Below are 22,104 nucleotides of genomic sequence, written 5' to 3' on the forward strand. Positions count from 1 at the left end.
GCCATAGTCCAGCTGATGTATTATCACTGCTTGGAACAAGATGCAAAAAGTTGCTGTTTCCGGGCGGTCGTATGATATTAATACTGAGCAATCCTTGTGTTTGACCTGGCAGTAGAGTCCAGGCTAATGTGGGTAACATAAGGGGGAACAACAATGTTTGTGGATAGGTTCCCGATCTTCTTGAAACCAGACACGCACACTCTCAAATTGATAGTCTGATATAAAATGTCCCATCTGCATGGCTTCAGAGATGTTGTTGTTGTGTTATGCCCTTTGATTATCAGCTGACTCAGACTCTTATCTTCTCTGTAGTCTACATGGCAGATGACAGTTTGCTTGTTAGCCCTGTCTGCCTTGTTGGCAATACCAGTCAGTGGAAACCGACACATATACACTTACTGTACGCCATACTGTCAAATTAACATTCCTTCCACCCATTCTGCTCCTTTCCTTCAATCCATCTTCTTGACCTGTCTTAAACACAGACAGTCGGACAAGTCCCAGAACAACCACGTTGGGTTACTTTTTTTCTTTCCCCCCTTTTTTATGTATCTGGCCTTATCCTTATTTCCATTCATCCATTCTACAGAGTCCCACCCTCACCACCACTTTAGGAGCTGTCTGTCTGAAAATGATTACCATTTGATGGATGCTTTTATCCAAACTGCCTGGTTGATTGCATACAGTTGTAGTTTGTTCGGTCCAGAGGGAACAGCCTCTCACTCTGGTCCGGCTCCAAAAATGTCAAGCTAAATACCTTTTTATATTTTCCTTGCATAAGGGTTCAGGACGGGTTCCAGCAACCTTTATGTTTGCTCCTAAATGTCGTTTTTGGCTCTCGGAGAGTCCGCCCCCCTGTCCCGCCAAAAGCCACAGCATCGTTGCCACATAAGGCTCTGTGACAGCCATGGAAGCCTGGTGCCATACTCCGCTCCGCTGAGCGCCAGAGGACTGGCCCTCAGATCGTCCCGCGTTTTCCAGAGACAGACAGCACAGGCTCCAGTTGGGCCCCAGACCAGCCACTTACTGTACAGCCAACATGGCCGAAATTATACTGTGTCACAACCACAGGAAGAGGACAGGGCCACATGATCTATGACGGGGCACCAGTCCTCGCATTACCCCCCCTCTGGCTGTGTCCTGTGCTCTACAGACACAAGAACATAGCCCGGTCTGTGGTCCCACCAACACACACACACACACACACACACACACACACACACACACACACACACACACACACACACAAGGGACCTTACCGGAATCGCTTGGGTTCCTAGAAGTCTCCCATATTCATGCACACAGTTCAATTTGTCGTCCAACACATACGCACATTCACACAAAGACGCACGCACAAGCAAGAACGCACACACTCTTACTATCTCACTCCCTCTCTCTCTTACACACACACACACACTCATGCACACACACACTCATGCAGACCAGAGGGGCGTCTGTGTGACTGCCTCGGCTCCTAGAGGTCTGTCTGGCTGCATGTTGGGCTCCGCTTCCTGTAGCATCCCAGACACAAACCTCGGCGGCCTCTGCCCCACTTCTGAACCGCACCGACACCAACACACACCACTAAACTTCTTAAAATATACTTTTACAGACCAGCTTTTATATCATTTGTGTTTTAGTCTTGGTATTGCCTGTTTTGTTCATATGTAACCCTGTTGAGACTTCATGTCTGGCATTTTTATGGTTGATATAATTGCCTTTTATTTATTGTTTGTGAAGCAATTCATGGCACTGTTTTTATTTATTTTTGCATACATTGGCATGCAGACATACAGACTCACACACATGCAGATACAGCAGATGTGCATGAGCTTAATGAACACAGACACACACACACACGCATACTGTGCTCTCACACCTATATGGGTCTACAGACACACACTTCTGTACTCAATCATTTTAACACACATTTTCAAAGCTCTGCAGAGTTGAATGATATAGTATAGGCTAGTGGTTAAAGCTCTATATACTCGGTCTCTGTCTGTCTCTTTACCTCTTCTCTTATTTAAGAGAAAAATTTGCTTACTATTCCAGCCATGTAAGGCTTAGACACCGTCCCTGTTTAGTCTAGACACGTATCCGGAACAGATGCACACGTGCGTGCGCGTGGCTCACACACACATACACACACATGCACACACATGCACACGTCTGGAGACAAGCAGCGGTGTTTAAGTCTACTTAACCTATACATACACACAGACATGCATATACATTATACACAGCTTGTTTGTGAATTGCACATATATACACATATAAAGCCAACTACATGCGCACGTACACACACACACACACACACGCATGCAGGCAAAAGACATGACAAATCCGATCTGACTTTGATTTTAGTATCAGGACATGGAGAACTAGGGCATCTCTCTTTCTCTCTCTGTCTCTCCTACACATTTTCCTTCCTCTCTCCTCACTCTCTCTCCGTCTCTCTGATTATTCTTATTCTTAACTCTTGACGTGTCTTTTTGCTCCATCATTTTGAGTATGAAAATACTATTTTGTTCTACCTGTGTTCTTAACCTCAGGCGCTCAGTCGTTGTCTTGTCGGCTGTTTCACTTCTTCTTTCCCTCCTTGAGACGGCGCTTTGCACAACGCACACCGCCGCATTCTCTCTCTGTCTTTTTCTTTCTCTGATTATTTATATTTTCATGTCATAACCTGCAGTTAACTGGAGCCTCTGCAAGACCCCCACCCTAGCACCGCACACGCACGCATATTACCTTGTTTATGGGTACTGATGGACTGTGTGTGCACAACTGTCCCTGTGGGACTTGGTGTGTGTGTGTGTGTGTGTGTGTGTGTGTGAGAGAGACTGCGGCGTGTATCTGTGTCTGGATCTAGCCGGGGTCTTCCTGGGTTGTGTTTCTGTCTCTCACTGTCTGGCAGTGCTCGCCTGTCCTGAGGAGAGCAGACATTGCGCCTTTACTTACCCAGCAACTAACAAGGCTGCTAACACATTTATATGTAAATTATGTATGTAATGTATTTATATGTAAAGCATTCTGAACAGCCTTTGCTTTCACTGTATGTCACAGCTGCCGTCTGTGGCCATTGTGCAGCAGCCATTTTGTGCCCCTCCTAGTAGTACGCATTTGGTTTGAATTTATTTCGGGACACAAAATGGCATAAGTGAAGATGTGCTTATAGTGTGCAAGCAATATTACCCATACACCCTGATGGTGCTGTTACGCAGTGATGGTGAACACGGTAAACAATGAACTGATGCTGAATGAATATTTTTACCCTACAGATCAGAGACTGGACCTGAATAAGCTGGGCCCAAATGACAACGATACTGTGAGAGGACAGATAGTCGGTGAGTAAACACACACACACACACACACACATTCAGTTGCACACGTCAGAGGAGACAATCCTTCATGTTAGCTTGGCAGGTCAAGCTAAAGATGAGTGTGTGTGTGTATATATGCATATGTAAGCGTCTGTATCTGTGCAGAAACTAAAACCACAGTGGCAGAGTGGCAGTTGGACCACTCTCTGTGGGCAACACAGCAAAGTCAAGATGTTTTATGCTGCGTTGATGTTTTTTTTCATCTGATGTCTCAGTGAAAAGCCTGACCGCTGCCTCCACTCTGCCTGTTTACACAATCCTGGGCTCTAGACAAGATCCCGCGTCTCCATTTTACCTAACCTGCTTCAGGGGATCTTTTAGATCAGCGGTAAAGGGGTCATGGAAGATTAAATGTTTTTATTGTGTTTTTGTCAGGGAATTTTGTGGCAGTATTGACTTAATTTTGCCAGAATCATTTCAGCTTTTCCGTCTAGTTAAGGCATACAGTATAGAAGAAATTTAGGCGTTACCATTATGCGTTATCATTTCCCAACGGGGCTCAATAAAGGATCACACTGGGGTGGCAGGGTGCTGTTCTGTAGCTGAACCTGACCTCTGAGCTTCCTGTGGAGTAGGCAAGAGGAAAGAGAATTTCCCTACAGGTATCAATTAAGTCTCAAATTTATATATTTTCCTTTTGAACATCTAGTAAAAGCTAAAGGCAAGAGTCATAACATTAATTAACATTAACGATTAACATGAGGAACGGGGATTCTGGGTTTTCCTGTGAAGGTTCTCTCCATCTTCCTCCTAGGAAGTATCTCAGATGCCTGGTAAATTAATATTTGCATAAATCCATATAGTGTAAAAGCGATATAAATGTCAAAATGCACTTACGCTTTCTCATGTAAAAAAACCAAAACCAAAAACTAGGTCAAACCAATGTGCACACAGTTGCCTCCCAGTTATACAGTAGAAGACAGTGGGGCACAGATTTGTTTATGCTACATACAAAAGACCTATGCTCAGTCTTAAGATGGTTGGCAATCAAATTGACCAGAATTTTAGGAATAGTTTCTCTCTTTTCTTCTGCATATCTCCTGACTAGAGAGTAAAAACAGACCTACTACTGCAGAGAGAGCTTAGACGCCCAGGAACATTTTCTGGGATAACATTAATCCCTCCATCATGTTAATGTGTAAAAGTGAATTGCTTGAAAGAGAAAATGGAGTAAAAAGGGCGAAAAAATCCGCTGAACTTGATGCGACAGCCCTGTTTGAATAATCGTTCGAAAGTAATTTAATAAAAGCCCAGTCAAAGCAGACGTTACCGCAGCCTTGTCTGGGCCTGTTTACGTAACCCTGGTGATCTCGTCTACATCCTCTGTCTAAGTGCTCCGTGTAACCCAAGGCCTGGGAGACGCTATCGGTCACATCCCTGAGCTTCTGTCTACATTCCTAACCAGCTAATTAACAGCTGGAAGACACTGTCGGGCCGATTCCCTTGCAATTCACTGCATACAAAATGTAAACTGAAAGCTCAGTTCATTTCCAAATAATAGCAAATGTGTCTCAATTAGCTATTTATAAGCTGGATAAGGCAACGTTTTCACACCAAAAGTTTTTCAGTGTTTGAGTTCAATCAACTGAATTGAAAGTGTATTGAACCCAGTCCGGCCAAACACAACTCTGGGGCGTTGGACTGTGTCCTCCTGTCTCAATGCATTGTGTTCCTCAAAAGCTAGAAGACTGGACTTGACCTTGTGCTCCAGACTGCATCCTGTGGCTCAATACTCTGACTCAATACGTTACTTAACCTCAGTAACCTCACGGCTGTTAGTTCAGTATTTAAGGGCCATCTCAGCAAAATTGTTTTTGCTTGTTTTTTTGCAGCTCTGTGGTTAAGTAGCAGATATTAAATGTATCCCTGCATTGTTGTATTATACGGCCTAAATCCACTCGGTTTCCCAACTTAGAACATATTTTGCTGTCCACCGCATTGATATTGGAGTAGAAATAGGAGAAAGGATAGGGCCCAGGCCAAAAATGTATAAAAAGCGTTAGTAAGTGGAATCCACATACCACAGGAACTCTGTTATTGTTACTTTCTTTGGGTTTTTGAGGTACAAAGAGCTGATTGTACTAAACTGTATTCAGTATTATTTGAGCACCAACTCCCTTGTCTTTGTTGCTGTGTAGTAAGTCTTCAGTCCAGGGATCGCATCGGGACAGGAGGGCCGGTGGTGGACTGCAGTCGTCTGTTTGACAACGACTTACCCGATGGGTCAGTATGTTACTGATTATGAATGTTAATGCCTCTTTGTCATTTTCCTGTATGATCCTTGATGTATTTTTAAATATATATTTTGGTATGCTGGTTTTCGAAGCTTAGGCTGGCGACTTTGCTTCTTTTTCTTGTTATTTACAATACAAATATCCACTGTTGACAGCACTGTGAGAAGAGCATGTTTTTTTAAAGTACTGAATGTGTCGGGCACCGTGAGTTAAAAACAATTCAGCTTTACTTAAAGGTTGTCATGCTTCAAACTAGTTTACAGTATCTCCAACAACAGCTTTTGAACAAAAATGGGTGCTTGGTAGATACTGGGCTGTAGCATGTTCACATCAGTGTCTTTCTTCATTTTAATATTGCTCTGTGATTTGAAATGAAGCAAGTAAGATGAAGGCTGATTTGTTTTTTCGTACCGGTGTGCATGAAACAGCTGGGAGGAGAGGAGGACAGCCTCTGGACGCATCCAGTACCTGAACCACATCACACGCACCACGCAATGGGAGAGACCCACCAGGTACGTCTGCACACACACACACACACACACACACACATCCTCACACACACACACACTCATCCTCACACACACTCAAAGACCACACAGCCTTCCTTTGGCGTACGAAGGGCAAGACTTTTACTAAAACAATCATAACTGATGCAATGCGCACCAAACCTGCCCTTTTTGAAAAGGGAAAAATCTATTTAAGTGGTTGTACTTTCCCCCGCTTCCCTTTTTCAAAAAGAACTTCGACTCTACTCCATCCCACTCACAACACAACAATAACAGTCTGTCGGTAATGAGTGAGTTCCTATCAATTTCCTGCGCCCCCCACCCCAACACGCACACACACACACACACACACAGACACGCACACACCTAAATAAGCTAGCCAGCCAGTCGGGCAGCCAGGTTTTGCTTGGCCTCTATTCCTGCAGGAACAACTGTCGCCTTCCTACTTGGCCCATATCAGTGGAGCCGTTACGGGTGTAAGCAAACAAATACCCTCCCACCCCTCCTCGCCCTCTCCAACCACCCACCCCACCCTTACTATACCTCGCTACTGGCCAGAGGAAAGGGGGGAGCGGCATGTAAGGGAGTGAGGGAGGTGGATGTGGTGAGGTTGGAGGAGGAGAAGGGGCAGGAAGGTAATATAGTGGGGAAAGGGTGAGTGGCGAAAGAGGGCAGGTGAGGGAGGGGGGCAGGATGAGCGAAGAGGAAGGATGGCAGGTCAGCGAGAGAAGGGGGGGAAAGAAGGGGGATGCCGCTATTGGTAGCTGGTGGCAAGAGGAGAAGACGGAGGTGGAGGTGGGGGAGAACAGTTAGGAGATGAGGGGGGGAGAGGAGAGGTGGGAGGTGAAGGAAGGACAGAGGGAAGAGTGCAGAGGGAGAAAGAGGAAAAGGGAGGGAGGGAGTGTGTGTGTGTGTAGGGTGGGGGTCGGGGGGTGCTGCGGGGCCAAGGTTTTAGATAGCCACGGCGTCAGTAACTCTGGACAGCCAGACAGTGGTCAGACATATCACACACACACACACACACACACACACACACACACACACACACACACACACACAGGCACACACACAAAATTGTCAGTAAGCCAGCCTGTCTCTGTTTGTGTCTGCTTATCGGATATCTCTTTTGTCATTCCCGCCACTCTTAAGTAGCACGCAAACACACACGCACTTTTTTTAAGCTGCTACTCTTGTGAGGACTTTCTGTTTGCTTTCATGCAACCTATATTCATTCTTATACTCTAAATTTTATGGATTTCTAAACGCCACAAAAAGAAGTCGACCTGGCACCCCAAGACACAACACACGCACATACATGTAACACACACATTCACATGCCTCTTTACTCACGCTTTAGTTGGACACTCACTCACTCAACCACACATGTAACTCTCAAGCACATGGACACTTGTTTTTCTTCTTAATTTATTAATGCAGTTCATAGCAAGAAAATTACCACCAGTACCAGAGAAAATGTGGACTTAAAACAACAGCATCATTTAGCCACAATTCCCTTTAAAATATGAAGTATAGTCCTGATGTTTAGAATTTGTTTTTATTATGCTAAATTGTGCAAAGATTGATATTTTTAGCACTGCAATGTAAATTAGAACTATAGCTGGGACCAAAACAGAGATGGAAGTGCAACCAAAATTAAAAATGACACCCAAACATCATCATTGCATAAAATCAGGGAAAACACAGCACACACACACACACACACAGTCACACACTCTCTGCTCCCTCCCAGGCCGGCGTCGGAGTACTCCAGCCCGTCGGGGCGTCCGCTGAGCTGCGTGGTGGACGAGAACACGCCGGTGATGACGCCCGTCAACGGGGCGGTGGCCAGCGGCCCGCCGGGCGACCAGCGGCTCCAGGAGAGGCGGGTCCGGTCGCAGCGGCACCGCAACTACATGAGCCGCACACACCTGCACACACCGCCTGACCTGCCCGAGGGATACGGTGAGAGAGACGACACACACACACACACACACACACACACACACACACACACACAGAGCGTTAGATAAGATCAAAGGAATTGCGAGCTTCTTGTTGGACTGCATCCTGTTTGCAGCCTCGAGAGGAAGATGTTTTGAACGGTCTTTTCTTTTCATGGTGAAAATGCACTTGAAATGCCCCTTCTATCCTTCTTTTCTCTCTTTCTCTCTGCCTTCCCTACTCACTCTGTCCTTGTGCTCGATCACACTCTCTCTCTCCGCTCCTCCTCCTCCCCGCTCCCTCCTTCCCACAGCACCACATCATGACAACTGCAATCAACACTGGCTGTGTGTTAAGACTCACCCCCTCCCTCCTCTCTCCACCACATCCCTCCCTCTCTCCTCTCTCCTCTCCTCTCCTCTCCTCTCCTCTCCCTCTCCTCTCTCCTCTCCTCTCCTCTCCTCTCGTCTCCTCATGTTTGCAAACACTTCCCAGCATTGGAGTGTTTTGGCTGCGCAGCCTGATATTCCCACAGTGAAGAGAAGGAGGGAAAAGGAGGGACCGCCGTATTCATAGCTCAGTGTTTAGCTCAGAGAAGCTACTTTAGGTTATTGGCTATGTGTTTTTTAAATGTCCAAGATTGTTTTGGCTAGGGTATGCGAACACGTTGTGGGAAACACGCACATGTTGGAAAATAACGCAGAACGCAGATGAGTATCGACAACCCACATTATTTAGACAGAAATATTCCAACAGCGGAATGTCCAGGGTTTCAATTTTTTTTTTTCAGAAAAGATTCGTTTTCACAGTCCGCCGCAGCGCACCCCACAATGGCCGCAGAGCCTGTAAAAGAAATTATTATTTTAAGGGTGGCGCTCGGACGCCTGTGATTTAGAATGGCACCGTTGGACCCGCGCCCCCTTTTGAAATGCCCCGCCGCGTCCACCGAGGCCGGCAGAGGTCGGACAAAGTGAGTCACTGATGCCCGACTGCTAGCGGGCATTTTTCCTCAGCTGAACCCTCTGAACCGCTGGCTGGGTGTGGTGAGAGAGAGAGAGAGAGCGTGAGAGAGGGAATGTGTGAGGGGAAAGAAAGAGAGAGAGGGAGAGAGAGGTGGGTAGGAAATTAGTTGTGCCAGTAGGAAGTCGGGGTGGGGGGGGGGGTAGTGATGGATTAGTGGGTGAACGTACACACACGAACGCCGCGCCCATGCGAGCGCACACACTTTCCGCCAACATTCACACTCTCACTCAACGTTCGTCCATTAGTCGGAGCACGAGGTCCAACAGGCGCGTGACGGATTACGAATGAGGAGCGTTTCCCCCTCTGTTTTCCCTTATTTGCTTACAGTATGTTCTAGTTGTGTTTTTGGCATGTGCCGCGCAGGGTTTTCCGCTCCTTCTCATTTGGTTTCAGGGATTGATGGGGGTTGGAGAGTCTTTCAGAGCGCGCAGCAAACAAACAAGGCAGCAAGGACACATCGAGATCGAGAAGCCCTACACAAGGAAAAATACTCACGGAAGTCTTTTGATAAATTCCCCCTCATATTTTATTTCCCCCATCCTCTTGGGATAGGCCTACTGGAGACTGTCTGGAGACAAAAACGGAAAAGAGCTAATTGATTACATTGGCGCGCACCTTAGCAAACTCTGAAGTCAACTGTGTCCTCAAAGCTTACCTGTCACATCAATTACGAGCAGACTTCCACCCCTCCTAAACACACAAACACAAACACACACAAAAACACACACTTGCACTGCTTCCAGCACTGTTTGTGCCTCCCACATGTTTCTGACATGTTCCTTTTTATCCCTTTTCTCTCTGTCTAGAGCAAAGAACAACTCAGCAGGGCCAGGTCTACTTCCTGCACACCCAGACTGGAGTCAGCACCTGGCACGACCCCCGGGTGCCCAGGTAACACCTTTCACCGTAGTCTTTTTTTCTTCTTTATTTATATTGTTCACATTTTTAGTCATTGCTCACTCATAACTATTATTGTCATTAATAGTTTGTAAACGCTAACCGACACACAGCCGTGCTGACAGCCTGTATTGTTTTAATCCTAATATAAACCTTGACATATATTCCCGAAACTGATGTGACCCAACTGAACTTGACTGGGTTGGATCAGGACTAATTTCTCCCCTAATTGCTCAGGGTTGGGTTCAAAAACAGTCCTATTAGTCAGATTTCAGGCTGCAGTCGGGGTCGGCCAAAGTAATGACCCCCGGGTCCGATGCGGGGCTGGGAGAGAGTTTTTGGACAGATGTTCAGCGGAACACACCACAGGCCGCCGGTTCTGCGTTCAATCACACTGTTTCACCAGCTCTCAATAGCTCACTCGTTAATTCCCCGGAGACCGCAGGCGGTCCTATTGCGTTACGTTTTTGGCCGTGTCTTCGCGTAGCTGCTCCTCAGCGATGAAACACGTGAAGCGCATCAGCATCCAGCTCCCAGCAACCTCTGGGTTTGGGCGTTTTGGACAGCGCCGTTGATATGACCCAGTATTTTGTGATGAGCGCAGTGAGGCATGTGCCGCGTCGCTGAGTGATGTGTCCTCACTTCACACACACACATGGACACAGCGCGCACATGCACACACACACACACACACACACACACACAGGCACGAGTCCTCCCGAGGCAGTGCAGTTGTCCCAGATCGGGGCTAAGGTTTCTGCTGACAGGAATGCAGGTCTATAGGGGAGAAGAAGAGTCAAGGAATGAGAGCAAGTAGTTTTTCAGATGGCTGATGGTAATGTTAACTTTGTCGAGGCTTTTTTTCATAAAACTGATAGTTCTGGTCTTCCGGTCTGATTGGCTGAGTCACGTTTGAAGCTGTTGTGAAATACCTGATAACCATAACAGTTTATGTAAATATTAATGCACAAACCATAAATAATCCCTCATACCGGTACTAGAGCTATATTGCCTGGTGGAAGAATAACATTTAATTACAATTATTAAGTTATCCTCAATTTAAAAATGGAAAAAAAGATTTATTGCAGCAGTTGTATTCATTTTTATTACAGTGATGCCATTTCATAAAAGCAGTGAGCCACTTCACTTGATTTATCGTGAAGCTTAAGAACAGCTAAAAATGTTGCATCATGCCTAGTTATGGCTTACTAAAGACAATAGGAACTCTACAAAGGACCAGGTTTAGAGCAAGGCTGATGGGCATCAGCACTTAAGGAGTTGGTTCAGAATTGTTTGCTTTAATTACATAATTACCCAGAATTTCCCAGCTTGTTAAACAGATTTTAGACCCTGTTGCTCATGTTTGTGTGTTCTGCTAGGAGCCAAATAAACTGCCTAGTCCATCATAATCGGAAGCTAGTTAAGGTGGTTAAAGTGTGATGATTAATGTCGCGGTATGAAGGCGTGCTGTTTGGTCAGCAGGCCTGTTTCATTCAGCTAAATATGTGGTGATAAAAGATCTTTAATGCTGAGACAAGTGGTGTCGTGTTTACTTGAACTAATCCACTCTGTTTGCTGTTCACATTGCGCAGAGTAATGAAAATGTAATGACTGTTCTGCAGCAGCATTTAAATGACTGATGACCACATGATGTTGTGTTTCATAAATTTGTAAATGTATTTTCTTTCATTTTAAAACCCACTGCCCACTCAGTGGTCTTTGCAATTTAATCAACTTGATGAAATTAGAGAAGAAGCAATGTATCCATAGTTATGTCTTTATTAATTGATATGACTTGATTTAAGGAACTACATCAGTGGAATTTTATAAGTGCATAAACTGTATTCGCATTTTAAATAATAATTCCCCCCCCCAGGGATTTTTAGAAAGTAGTGAAAATGTGGTGTTTTTTTTCCATATTACCATCCACCCTTGGGACATGAATGGGCAATATGAATATGAAAGAAGTGATGAACAGTAAATTAACTGCCTCTCCCTCTCTGTTCAGGGACCTGAGCAATGTGAACTGTGAGGAGCTGGGCCCCCTGCCGCCAGGCTGGGAGATCAGGAACACCGCCACCGGCCGCGTCTACTTTGTGGACCACAACAACCGAACCACGCAGTTCACCGACCCGCGACTCTCCGCCAACCTCCACCTAGTCCTCAAGTAAGTCGACGGATGGATGGGATCCTCTTAATGTGTCAAAGCAAGGTTTTAAAAAACATTACACCCAACGTTTTGCTGCTGTAAGATGCCTTTCTTGGCCCCATTCATCTCACCTTTTGTATTTTTCTCTTCTTCTTCTTCTTCTTCTTCTTCTTTCTTGTCCTTTTTCCTATCATGGGTCCGTCCCTCGTCTCTCCCCCTGGTCTTTGTCCTCCCTCTTGTTTCTGTCGTTCTCACCGACTCCTTTCCCCTCCCTGTACTTGTCCGTGTTTTCTTTCCTTATTGCTTTCTCACTCTTTCTTTTGGCCCATGTCACTATTTTCTGTTTCTCTCTTTTTTTCCTGCTGATTTCCTGTTTCTGCCCTTCTTGTTTTCTGTCTTCTGTATCTCTCAATCTTTTTGTCCTCCCTGTATTTGTGTTTCTCCTTCTCTTCCGCCCTCTTCCTCTCTTTGTGTCCTACTTGTCTTCTCTGTATTGCACTTTCTTTCTGTTTGTCCTATCTGTCCTCTCCGTATCCCTTTTTGCCTCTCTTTTCATCCCGTCCTTCTCTGTTTTGTCCTTTTTACTATTTCCTATGCTCCAATCCCCCCTTTTCTCATTCCCCTTCTCTTCCTTTTTGCCCTTCTCTCTCTCTCTCTCCCTCTCTCTCTCTTTCTGTCTGTCTCTCTCTCTCCCCCTCCCTCCTGTTTTCTCCGGCAGCCCAAGTCCAAATGGTTCCCGTGTGGCCATGGAGAGCCAGAACACTAACCTCAGGTAACCTACACACACACACACACACACACACACACACACACACAAGCATGCAGACATACCACAAGGACACGTGCACACAGGCAATACATATGCATACACACACTCACTTGCACACAGTCTTTCACATGCATGCGTGTGCACACATGCGATCAGCGCGCTTCAGAAGTTGACAAACGCTCACACACACACACACACACACACACACACACACACACTCAACCCAGCTGCCTGTGCAAAGCAGCTTCAGCAACCAATCACTCAAACCTTCACACAAACACACACTGTTACATTATGATGTGGGAAACTGCTGACTGTGATCCTTTTCCACAGGGTGATGTCCATCTGTGTGTGTGTTTGTGTGCGTTCCCGTGTTTGTGTGTACCTTTCCTCGGGGTTGACTTTCATGTGGATGTCATTCAAGTTCAGCACACACACACACAAGCACACACACACACACACACACACACACACACCCTCTGGCCGTCGGTATCGGGGGCTGTCAGTCCATCTTTCAGTGTGTTTGTGCTCTCTGTCAGCAGTCTGCCCCAGCTGAAGCTCAGCTAATAGGCAGCTAAGCCAGCAGAGGCCTGGTGAAGCCTCCTCACTCGGGAAACTGTAATGCTAAACATGTGTTAGTGCAGCAACTGTTAGCTTAGCATCACTTCTGATAGCATTACACAGGCACATGGGCTAGATAGTGTAGCACTGCGTTAGCTCTGTAACTGACTGATTTAGCAATGAGTGATGGCTTGCAAAGTCATCAATGACATCCATGTGAAAGTCAGCTATGAGTTATTGAGGAAAGCATGCATGATAACAGACAGATCGTTTGTCGGACATTTAGCCAGCAAGGTGGTGAAAATGGAGGGAGAGAACAAACGGGATAGTGAGAGATTTAATTTTATGCCTAAAAAATGTGGAAATCCCCCCTCCCCTTTGCTTTTTTAATACAGATTCTCAGTCAAAACCTCTTGCAATAACAGCGGCTGGCACGATAGACATGTTTGGGAAATCAACATCTGGTCATTTGGTCAAATAGTATCCATATGTGTCAGAACAGCCTCTGGTTGTGAGTTAAAGCTCAGCTATGTTATCCAGTCAGTTAGCATCATTAACTGCTTGTCGGACTCCTTATTAGGAGAGATTTGAGAGACTCCAGACTAAGTTTTGGAACCTTAAAGTGGTCCCAAGCAACAAACTCTAACCTCTGCTGCAGGCTTTCGTGATATGCGCTGATTAATAAAAAACAAATCATTTTAAAATAGCCTGTATACAGTATACAGTGCTTGTCACATAATTTGATGAGCAGTGTGCAACAATACTGTTAAAATCGTGAATATATTAGTATATTGTGAAGATAAGTTCCTGTACTTTATTTGGCCTATTTCTGATTAAATATGATCACAATAGACCTAGCCAGATTTGCAGGTCAGTATGGTTCATATACTTGAAAAATATCTCATTCAAAATTAATTTTGGCTGCAAGAGTGTCTGAGAAAAATGCAACTGTTTGAAACCTATTTTGAGCATATGTGGCCCAACGTGGAAAAATAGGCACATTGCATGTGATTTAAAATGGTATATTGCATAATAGGGATCAATACATAATTTTGTTTGAATAAACTTTCTAAAATTTAATGTGAAATGGGTCAACTGTAAAGTAAAATGAGCCTGGTTTAGTGGTGTAATGTCACATAGTCAAAAACTCAAATTGTAGTTGTTGAACTAAAATTGGCTGTTGTCATTGTTGTAGCATGATTTAAGGTGGAGGCCAATAGAAACCCATAATCAAAAGCTGGCAATCTTCTCTTGTGCCTTATTTTCCTCTTTCAATGTGAAATATATATAACACTGGAGATGAGTCACAACAGGAAAAAATGTAACATAATCTCACTGTCCAAACTCTTATGCTTTTGACTGCTGTACCTAAATGTTCAGACTGTATTGTGTCTGAATCTCTCAGCCAGCAGCCAGCAGAGCAGCGCTGCAGTAGATCAGTTCTCTGAAAACATGACTTCCTCTAATGTGGCCTTTCAGCATCGACTCTCACACACTGGGCTTTATTGGGCACGCTGAAGACTCTCAACAATAGGGAGACATTATTATCGGATTGTTTACTGGGTGAGAGACTCGGCTGTAAACAGGGTCTGACAACAAGCCCAATAAACAACAACAGACAGAGAGACGGAGGCCAAATTGCTCTAAAAAAGGGACCAGTGCCACTAGTCCATCCTTCCCAGTCACACTCTGCTTTTCCTCTCATTTCATCTCTCCTGCTCCTTTCCTTTCATCCCCCCCCCCCCGTCCTGTCCTCTCGTCCGTCCTCTGATTTCTCCCCGTTCTCTCCCATCTCCTCTTCCCCCTCCCTCCCTCCCTCCCTCCGCTGCGCTCCAAAAACTGTTAAAGTTATCAGCCCGCTCCGCTGGCTCTGTGTCAGGACATCTGTCTTTTATCAACGCCAGGATTTCAGAATATTTCACCCAACACCCGCATAAGTCCAGCACACACACACACACACACACACACATACACAGAGAGAATCCACAACAAAACGGATGGGTTTCTCCCTGCCATGCAGTACCGCAGCGACCCGTTTAGATTTGGAGAGAGGGAGAGAGAGAGAGAGGGGGAAGAGTTGATGTTGATGCCGGTTACCTCACTGTCAGTGACACTTCGGGGTCAGGGCCGGCTGGGAGCGTGTTGTGCTTGGTGTGTGGGGGTTAAGGGAAGATGCATCTGTATATGTCTGCACCAGTATTAGACTCCACGAAAGGCTGGATAAAGTATAGAAAGACACACACACACACACACATATATTGTTATTGCGGAAAGAAGCTGTAAAGGAAAGTATGCATACTGGACAGAGAGAGGGAGTGGAATGGGAAATGTCTGTCGCATACTGGTAAGAAACGCAGCAAGGTGTCTCGCCTCTGTTTCTCTCTTACACCGCTGACAAGATTTGTCCTTTTCGTTGGGCCGCACCTCTCTCTCTCTTTTACGCTCTTTCTCAAAAGAAGAATGAAGAAGCGATTGTGTTGTCGAGCGAGAGAAAAGAGACAGACGGGCTTGGCAGACGGACACCGAAAGTGAAATCAAAAGAAGTGAGAAATACAACAGGGAAAAGTCAGCAAAGGCAGAGAAAAAAGGGAGATGGTCAGACAGTCAAACAAATATAGCCGCTACAGGGAGAGCCTTGAGTCGCTTTGATTAAAGCGGCAGAGAGGCTGAAAAAAGCGATGTGTTGACTTGCAGCTGCTGCAAGCCTAACTGTCAAAGTAGACCTGAAAAGAGTGATGGGGAAAAAAACATAAAGTGTATTTCCATCAGAAGGAACCGTTAGATGCCGAGCTGTCAGACAGGATGGTTGACAGTGGTTTGGGGTTACATCTAACACTGCGAGGTGTTTTGTCAACACAGCGCTGTCGCTACCTCCAGGATTCAATTCAGCGCAGACACTAACATATCTTTTTTTTTTTTTCTAATTTTCTAAGTCTAATCAAGCACCAGCTTTGCCCTCTCTGAGCAATCTTCTAGACTCGAGTGCCTTTTACACCTTACTCGAAATACATATATTCTCTGTCATGATTCCTAAGAAATCTCTGTAATTTAAGAGATGGTGTTGACAGATGGGTTTGACTGCAACGATATCAGCTGTATTTTTTTAAAATCTCAAATATATGCAGATGCTGTTGTGCCATGAAATACAAATGTCGTTTTGTAAATGCGCAGACATTTTCCCTCATTTAGACTCAATAGACCTCAATACACCAGAATGCAATGCAGCCACAAGACAAAACTCTCGCTCTCTTGCGGTTACGGGCGCTAGAACTAGTGCTCTCTCTCCACTGACACGTACTGAACGCAGCAAGTTCAGGCCGGTTCTCTGGGTGTCGTCCAAAGGCATTGTGGGAAACGGAGGAAATCGCTGCCTGGAGTAGAAGCAGACGAGGCAGGTTGAGGGAAAGTGGGTGCACCGAAAAACGTAAATCTCAAAATAACTTCTGGAATGCATTATAGATTAATAACAGTGTGAGAGATCAGCTTGTTCCCTTTTTCTATGATGTACACACCAGAAACAGACATATAAATCACAAATATTTAATGTTATGATAAAAAAATATGGGTGCGCAAAGTTCCCATACGCATTTTCATCACCGAGTTTTACCAAAAACAAAACTTCTCTCTGTAGGTCATGTTTTGTCCCACTTCTCAAGAATTACCGGTTTGTATTTTATGCTTCTCTGCTGAGTGCGTGTGATTGTGACGGATTTGAAGCCGCCACACCGTTTGCGCACAGTATGCGGCGTAATCTACCAATCCAGCGGGGCGCGTTCGGGTTTAAATGTGACTCAGACGGCCCCGCTCTAGTCGACCTCAGACTGTCTGAAGCCTGGAGTTGTTAGACAGTCAGACACGGCCGCATTACTGTGGTCTGCCACGCTGTCTCTCACATACACTTAGCTTCCTCACTCACATCGGCACATATACATCTCAGAGATTACATCAGTGTTTGCTGAAGGTATTCTTAGTCGCCGCCGGGTTTAGGTTCGGTGGCCATCAGCAGATATTTTCCCAACCAAGGCATAAATCTTCATGACAGTTATATCAACATTTGCATCGATGTTCTAAGAAGTTAGGTTTATATTTGGCGGATTAGGGGTGTGGGGTATATTTAACTTGTGAGGGATAAATATAAATACGAATTATTAGGTTGGCATTACAGCACATATACATATGCAGTATATGCAGTATTCTACATTTTCTGCTGTACTTTCCTAATGCCAGTCGCCTAAACGGTATATATAGCAGTGTAAATGTTGTGTCTGTAAGTGGTGCATTAAAGGGCCGAGGACAGGCTAGTAAAAAGGTTAAATCCATAGGAAAAGAAGGATTCCACTCTGACCACATCACTTCTGTTTTATTCACAGGCCTCGTGTAGAACTTGCTCTAAATATATAATCGTCAAATGAGTTGGCAACTATCAGCGCTGCATAGTCAATGTGAACCGTCTCATCCCTCCACATCGCTGCAGTCTGTCTGCCTCTGGTTTCCCCTTTTGCTGTAGATGTCTAGGAGCAGGTAGCAGCATGTGGGTACGGGGGCCCGGCAGGTGAGAAGCACACGGGGAATGCAAGGTCACAAGTTCACTGGCAAACGCACAAATACACTCCTACTAGCTCAATAAATAATTCTTTACACACACACTCTCACACTTCGAGTCTGTTGCCACATTCTGTAGAATCAGCGGCGGCGTTGTTTGGCCGACCCCTCGGCCCTCTCCTGCTGTTGAGGCTAAGTGTAAAGGGCCGGGGAGCCAGCTAATACTGCCGGCAGACCAACTCATAAAGGGCCTTTTGAGTCTCTGGGCTGGGTGAGGGGCAGAGCGGGTGCGGGGCGGGGGGGCGCTGGTGTGGCTTTAACACCACGGCACCCACTCACCACTCGCTACAAGCCCACCTGTGCCAGCTGCCGTTGAGGAGAAGCACGTACGCCCTCTCTCTCTCACACACACACACACACACACACACACTGCCTTTACTCTCTCTTGCATGCACTCTCTCACCCAACACACACCTGGGACGGAGGGATATCGTGACTGTGCAGGTTCAGGTGCAGGAGAGCCCGCTCTGGCAAATGTCCTCTCCTTCACTTCTTGACTGCCCTCCCTCTACCTTGGAATAACAATAATAAAATCCTCTGGCTCTTCTATTGAATCTGAAAGTTTGTATTTCTCCCCGATCGTCGTATTTCACCCAAGCTGTCACAGCAAAAGGAACCGTTCTGCTCCCCTCGCCAGGGCAGATTTTCGGCTTTGCTGCGCTTGTATTTTCTATATTTACAGTCAAATATGCGGAGCTCGTCCCGCTTTGGAAACCAGAGACGGCGAACTATGTCGAAACGTATTTTTAATTACACCGTGCCCTCGGAAGGGGGGAAAAAAAAGTGCGCTGAAATTACGCTTTATTATATGGTTCTTGAGCCTCCCGGCCAAGAGCAACTCGTTCCATTTTGTTTTAAGGCCATCTTTTTTTCCCCTCCTCCTTCCTAAAGTGGTTTTCGGGGCTGCTCCGCTGCAGTCTTACCCTTTCTTTGACATGCTAGGGGCCTCGACGCCTGCCAATAAAATAAATAGCAGCTGACTTGATTATACAGGGATAGACTGGCGAAACACTGCACCCGTTTAGTTTGGAAGCCCAAATAGAACAGGCCTTTTTCACCCCGCTGCACCAGAGAAGCCCGAGCGGAGGGCGAGCGCCGGAATAAGTGGGTGGCTATGTTCTGCTACCTCAGAAGGCCCCTCCTTCGCCTTTTGTTTCGCCGACGCCAGCCCCGGCGCTCCGCTCCCCAAGGTGGACAGTAGCTTCTTTTAGAGGAGCCCTCCGCTGGCTCAGCGTCTCCTCGGACGAAAACGAGGGCCGCTGTCCTGTCGAAGGGAGAGATGGATTATGTTTTTACGAGGCCCACCCAGGCATCCCACCACCGACACCGCAGCGAGGCCCGGGGGCGGCCAGAACTGGAGCACTGACCAGGGTTCAGCTTCCCCCCCCCTTTCGCTAAGGTTATTTTTTTATAGATGTCTCCATTTTATTAGATCGTCGGCCCTGGATAGCGGGAGCGCAAAAGGGGATGACATGTTGATAAAGGTCATGAGTCATGTTCCTCGCCTCGCTGAGCAACCGGGACGCAAACCTCGCTCGCACCCTTTCCCGCCCCTTAACCTCGTCGGTCCCGAAACTGCAAAACTGCTAAAACCACTGCCAAGCAAACACAAAGTCCGAGCATGAATCTGCGTTTATCAGAAGATCATTTGTAACCCTGAGAAAGGCGGTTTCGGCGCCATGTTGACGGAAATCAGACCGGAAGTTTTTCAGACATGTTATTTCTTTCCGCCACCTCGAGGCATGAGGCAGGGTGGCAGTGCCAGTGGTCGGGGGTGCCGGACGTTCCAGTCGCGGTTTTGCAGCGGACAGGGGGCGCCCAGGGGGAACCGACCTCAGCAGTCAGCTTCTTTAGGCTTCAGAAGGGAAGGAGATGTTTCTTGGGGTGGCGAAGGGCGTTCATGCTTTACTGGGCTTAGAGAAAGAGGGAGAGAAGCAGATAGAGACCAAGTGGGAGAAAACAAATGTGAGGAAATTGATGATTGTGGGGAAAAGTTGGAGAGAGAGAGTCTGAGAGGTTAGACAGAGAGAAACGAGCGATGGAGGAGGGCAGAAAGAACACACAGGCAACTTATCCGTCCAGTTGAGCTAGCCGGAGGCGCCAGCTGCCCTTACACCGCTCTCCTTTGTATATTTCTTTCTCTCTCTCTCTCTCTTTTCCTTCCCGGGGTTTATCTCCCTCGCTTTGTCTTTCCCGGTGGCAATATTAACCGAACGTCTGGTCAAAAGCCCGGCCTATCCACAGATCTGGATCACATTTACTCGGGACTTAGGGCTCTGTTTGGAGGAGGGCGAGGGCCAGAGAGGGAATTTCTTACAAAACTCCCCAGTTTGGCGGTTAAAGGCTATTTGAGATGTCGGGGCTGGGGAATTCCCTACAGGACTTTTGCTCTCCTTCTTTGATCTTCGTCTCTGTCTCTCTCTCTCTCTCTCTCTCGCCTCCAGTGTTGTGAAAGCCGTGCACGAGAAATGTCACAATGCCCCTATGTCCCGGTGACAGTAAACAGCTGTAATACACCAAAAGATAATTGCTCTTTACAGAGAACACCCCAGGACAAGCTCTGTTCAATACCGCTGTTCCAGTAAATGGTGAATCATAGTGACACGACTTCTCTCTTCTTTTTTCCCCTTCCCTCCCAACCGTCCGTCCATACCCTGTTGATCTCCCTCCACCTCCCTCCCTTTCCCCCCTCTACCCTTGCAGTCGTCCCAGCCAGCTGAAGGAGCAGGTGGTTCCCGGGGTCCCCCAGCAGGTCCTGTCCCCGGCCCAGCTGCCCGAGGAGGCCGAGTGCCTGACGGTGCCCAAGTACAAGAGAGACCTGGTGCAGAAGCTGAAGATCCTGCGCCAGGAGCTGTCCCAGCAGCAGCCCCAGGCCGGCCACTGCCGCATCGAGGTCTGCCGCGAGGAGATCTTCGAGGTAAAAAAAACCCCACACAGAATAAATTCACGCTACCTAGAAAAGTTGCAAAAGGAACACAAGTACTACCTGCGGAAAAAAGCAAGAATGGGCATTTTCAATTATTTTTTACAGATCGTGCACCTGAAGCTGCTTTTTTTTATGTTCCAATTTAGGAGAACATGTCTTCCTTTGGAAAAAATGTGTCTGTAGAGCCATGCATGAGCGTAGGCTCTGATATGCACAAGCACGCATGTGCCTGAGGGCCGTCTATGAGATGCACAAGCCAATCTCATCTCAAATTTGTGATGTGCTTTAAAGTAGCCATAAAAGGGAATAGTTGGACTGTTGAACGGCATCTGTGAAATGAGTGCAGCTGCAAACAAACATACACATGCACACACATACTTTAATGCACAATAACACAAAATTGAGCACGAATCCTTTAGATGTGTGGAAGTAAGCACGATGCACATTAATTGAATGTTGGTAAAATTCATAAATGCCACGCAGAGAATCACGTGTAAACATGCACACTTTCAACATCCATGCAAACAATGGCGGTGCGCTCACAAACCCAGATCTGTGCACTTTACTGGCGCTTTTTTTCGCCCCATTTACGGTCTGCACCAGAAAAAGGGCCCGGGGCAGCGCAGGACCAATACTCAGAACCGCTTTACGATTTCCAGGGAAAAGCAGACCAGAAAGGCCTTCACAACACCACAAAACTCCCTCTCTTTTCCCTTTTCTTCTCCTCCTCCTCTGTCTCTCTCTCTCTCTCTCTTTTTCTCTCGCTCTCCCAATCATTTGTTCTACCAAAGCAAGGCATTCTTTCTGGATGATTTCAGCAGTTAAAGAGACGGGGGGAGGGGGGGGGGGGGGGGGGATGGCGGGTGAGGAAAGGAGCTAAGGCAGCAGTGGCAAGTATTCGGGGCCAGACATAACTTCATAACTACAAGTTGAGCAATGAAAAATATGACTTCATCCCCCTTCGCGACGTGACAGCTGTGCGAGGGGAAAGCGAAGTGTGAAAAAGCAGCGCTGCGGAATCGACTTGAGGTTTTCATACAGGAACCAGTGCTGCAGTTTGCCACTGGCTCTGTCTGGGTGTGTGTGTCTGCCTGCCTGTAGGCGAGTGCGAGT

General features: G+C 46.5%; 1 protein-coding gene across 1 annotated transcript in view; it reads left to right on the forward strand.

Moving 5' to 3' along the window:
- LOC139930183 (E3 ubiquitin-protein ligase SMURF2-like) overlaps positions 1-22,104 on the forward strand; it is a 69,648-nt gene that overhangs the window by 39,204 nt on the left and 8,340 nt on the right. The window contains exons 5-12 of the mRNA XM_071923296.2: positions 3,282-3,347; positions 5,522-5,606; positions 6,046-6,129; positions 7,874-8,085; positions 9,894-9,978; positions 11,993-12,151; positions 12,852-12,905; positions 20,769-20,982. Coding sequence (XP_071779397.1) covers positions 3,282-3,347; positions 5,522-5,606; positions 6,046-6,129; positions 7,874-8,085; positions 9,894-9,978; positions 11,993-12,151; positions 12,852-12,905; positions 20,769-20,982 — 959 coding nt within the window. The remainder of the gene's footprint in view (positions 1-3,281; positions 3,348-5,521; positions 5,607-6,045; positions 6,130-7,873; positions 8,086-9,893; positions 9,979-11,992; positions 12,152-12,851; positions 12,906-20,768; positions 20,983-22,104) is intronic.

Source organism: Centroberyx gerrardi, chromosome 3 (assembly GCF_048128805.1).
Source record: "Centroberyx gerrardi isolate f3 chromosome 3, fCenGer3.hap1.cur.20231027, whole genome shotgun sequence".
NCBI classification, from domain to species: domain Eukaryota; kingdom Metazoa; phylum Chordata; class Actinopteri; order Beryciformes; family Berycidae; genus Centroberyx; species Centroberyx gerrardi.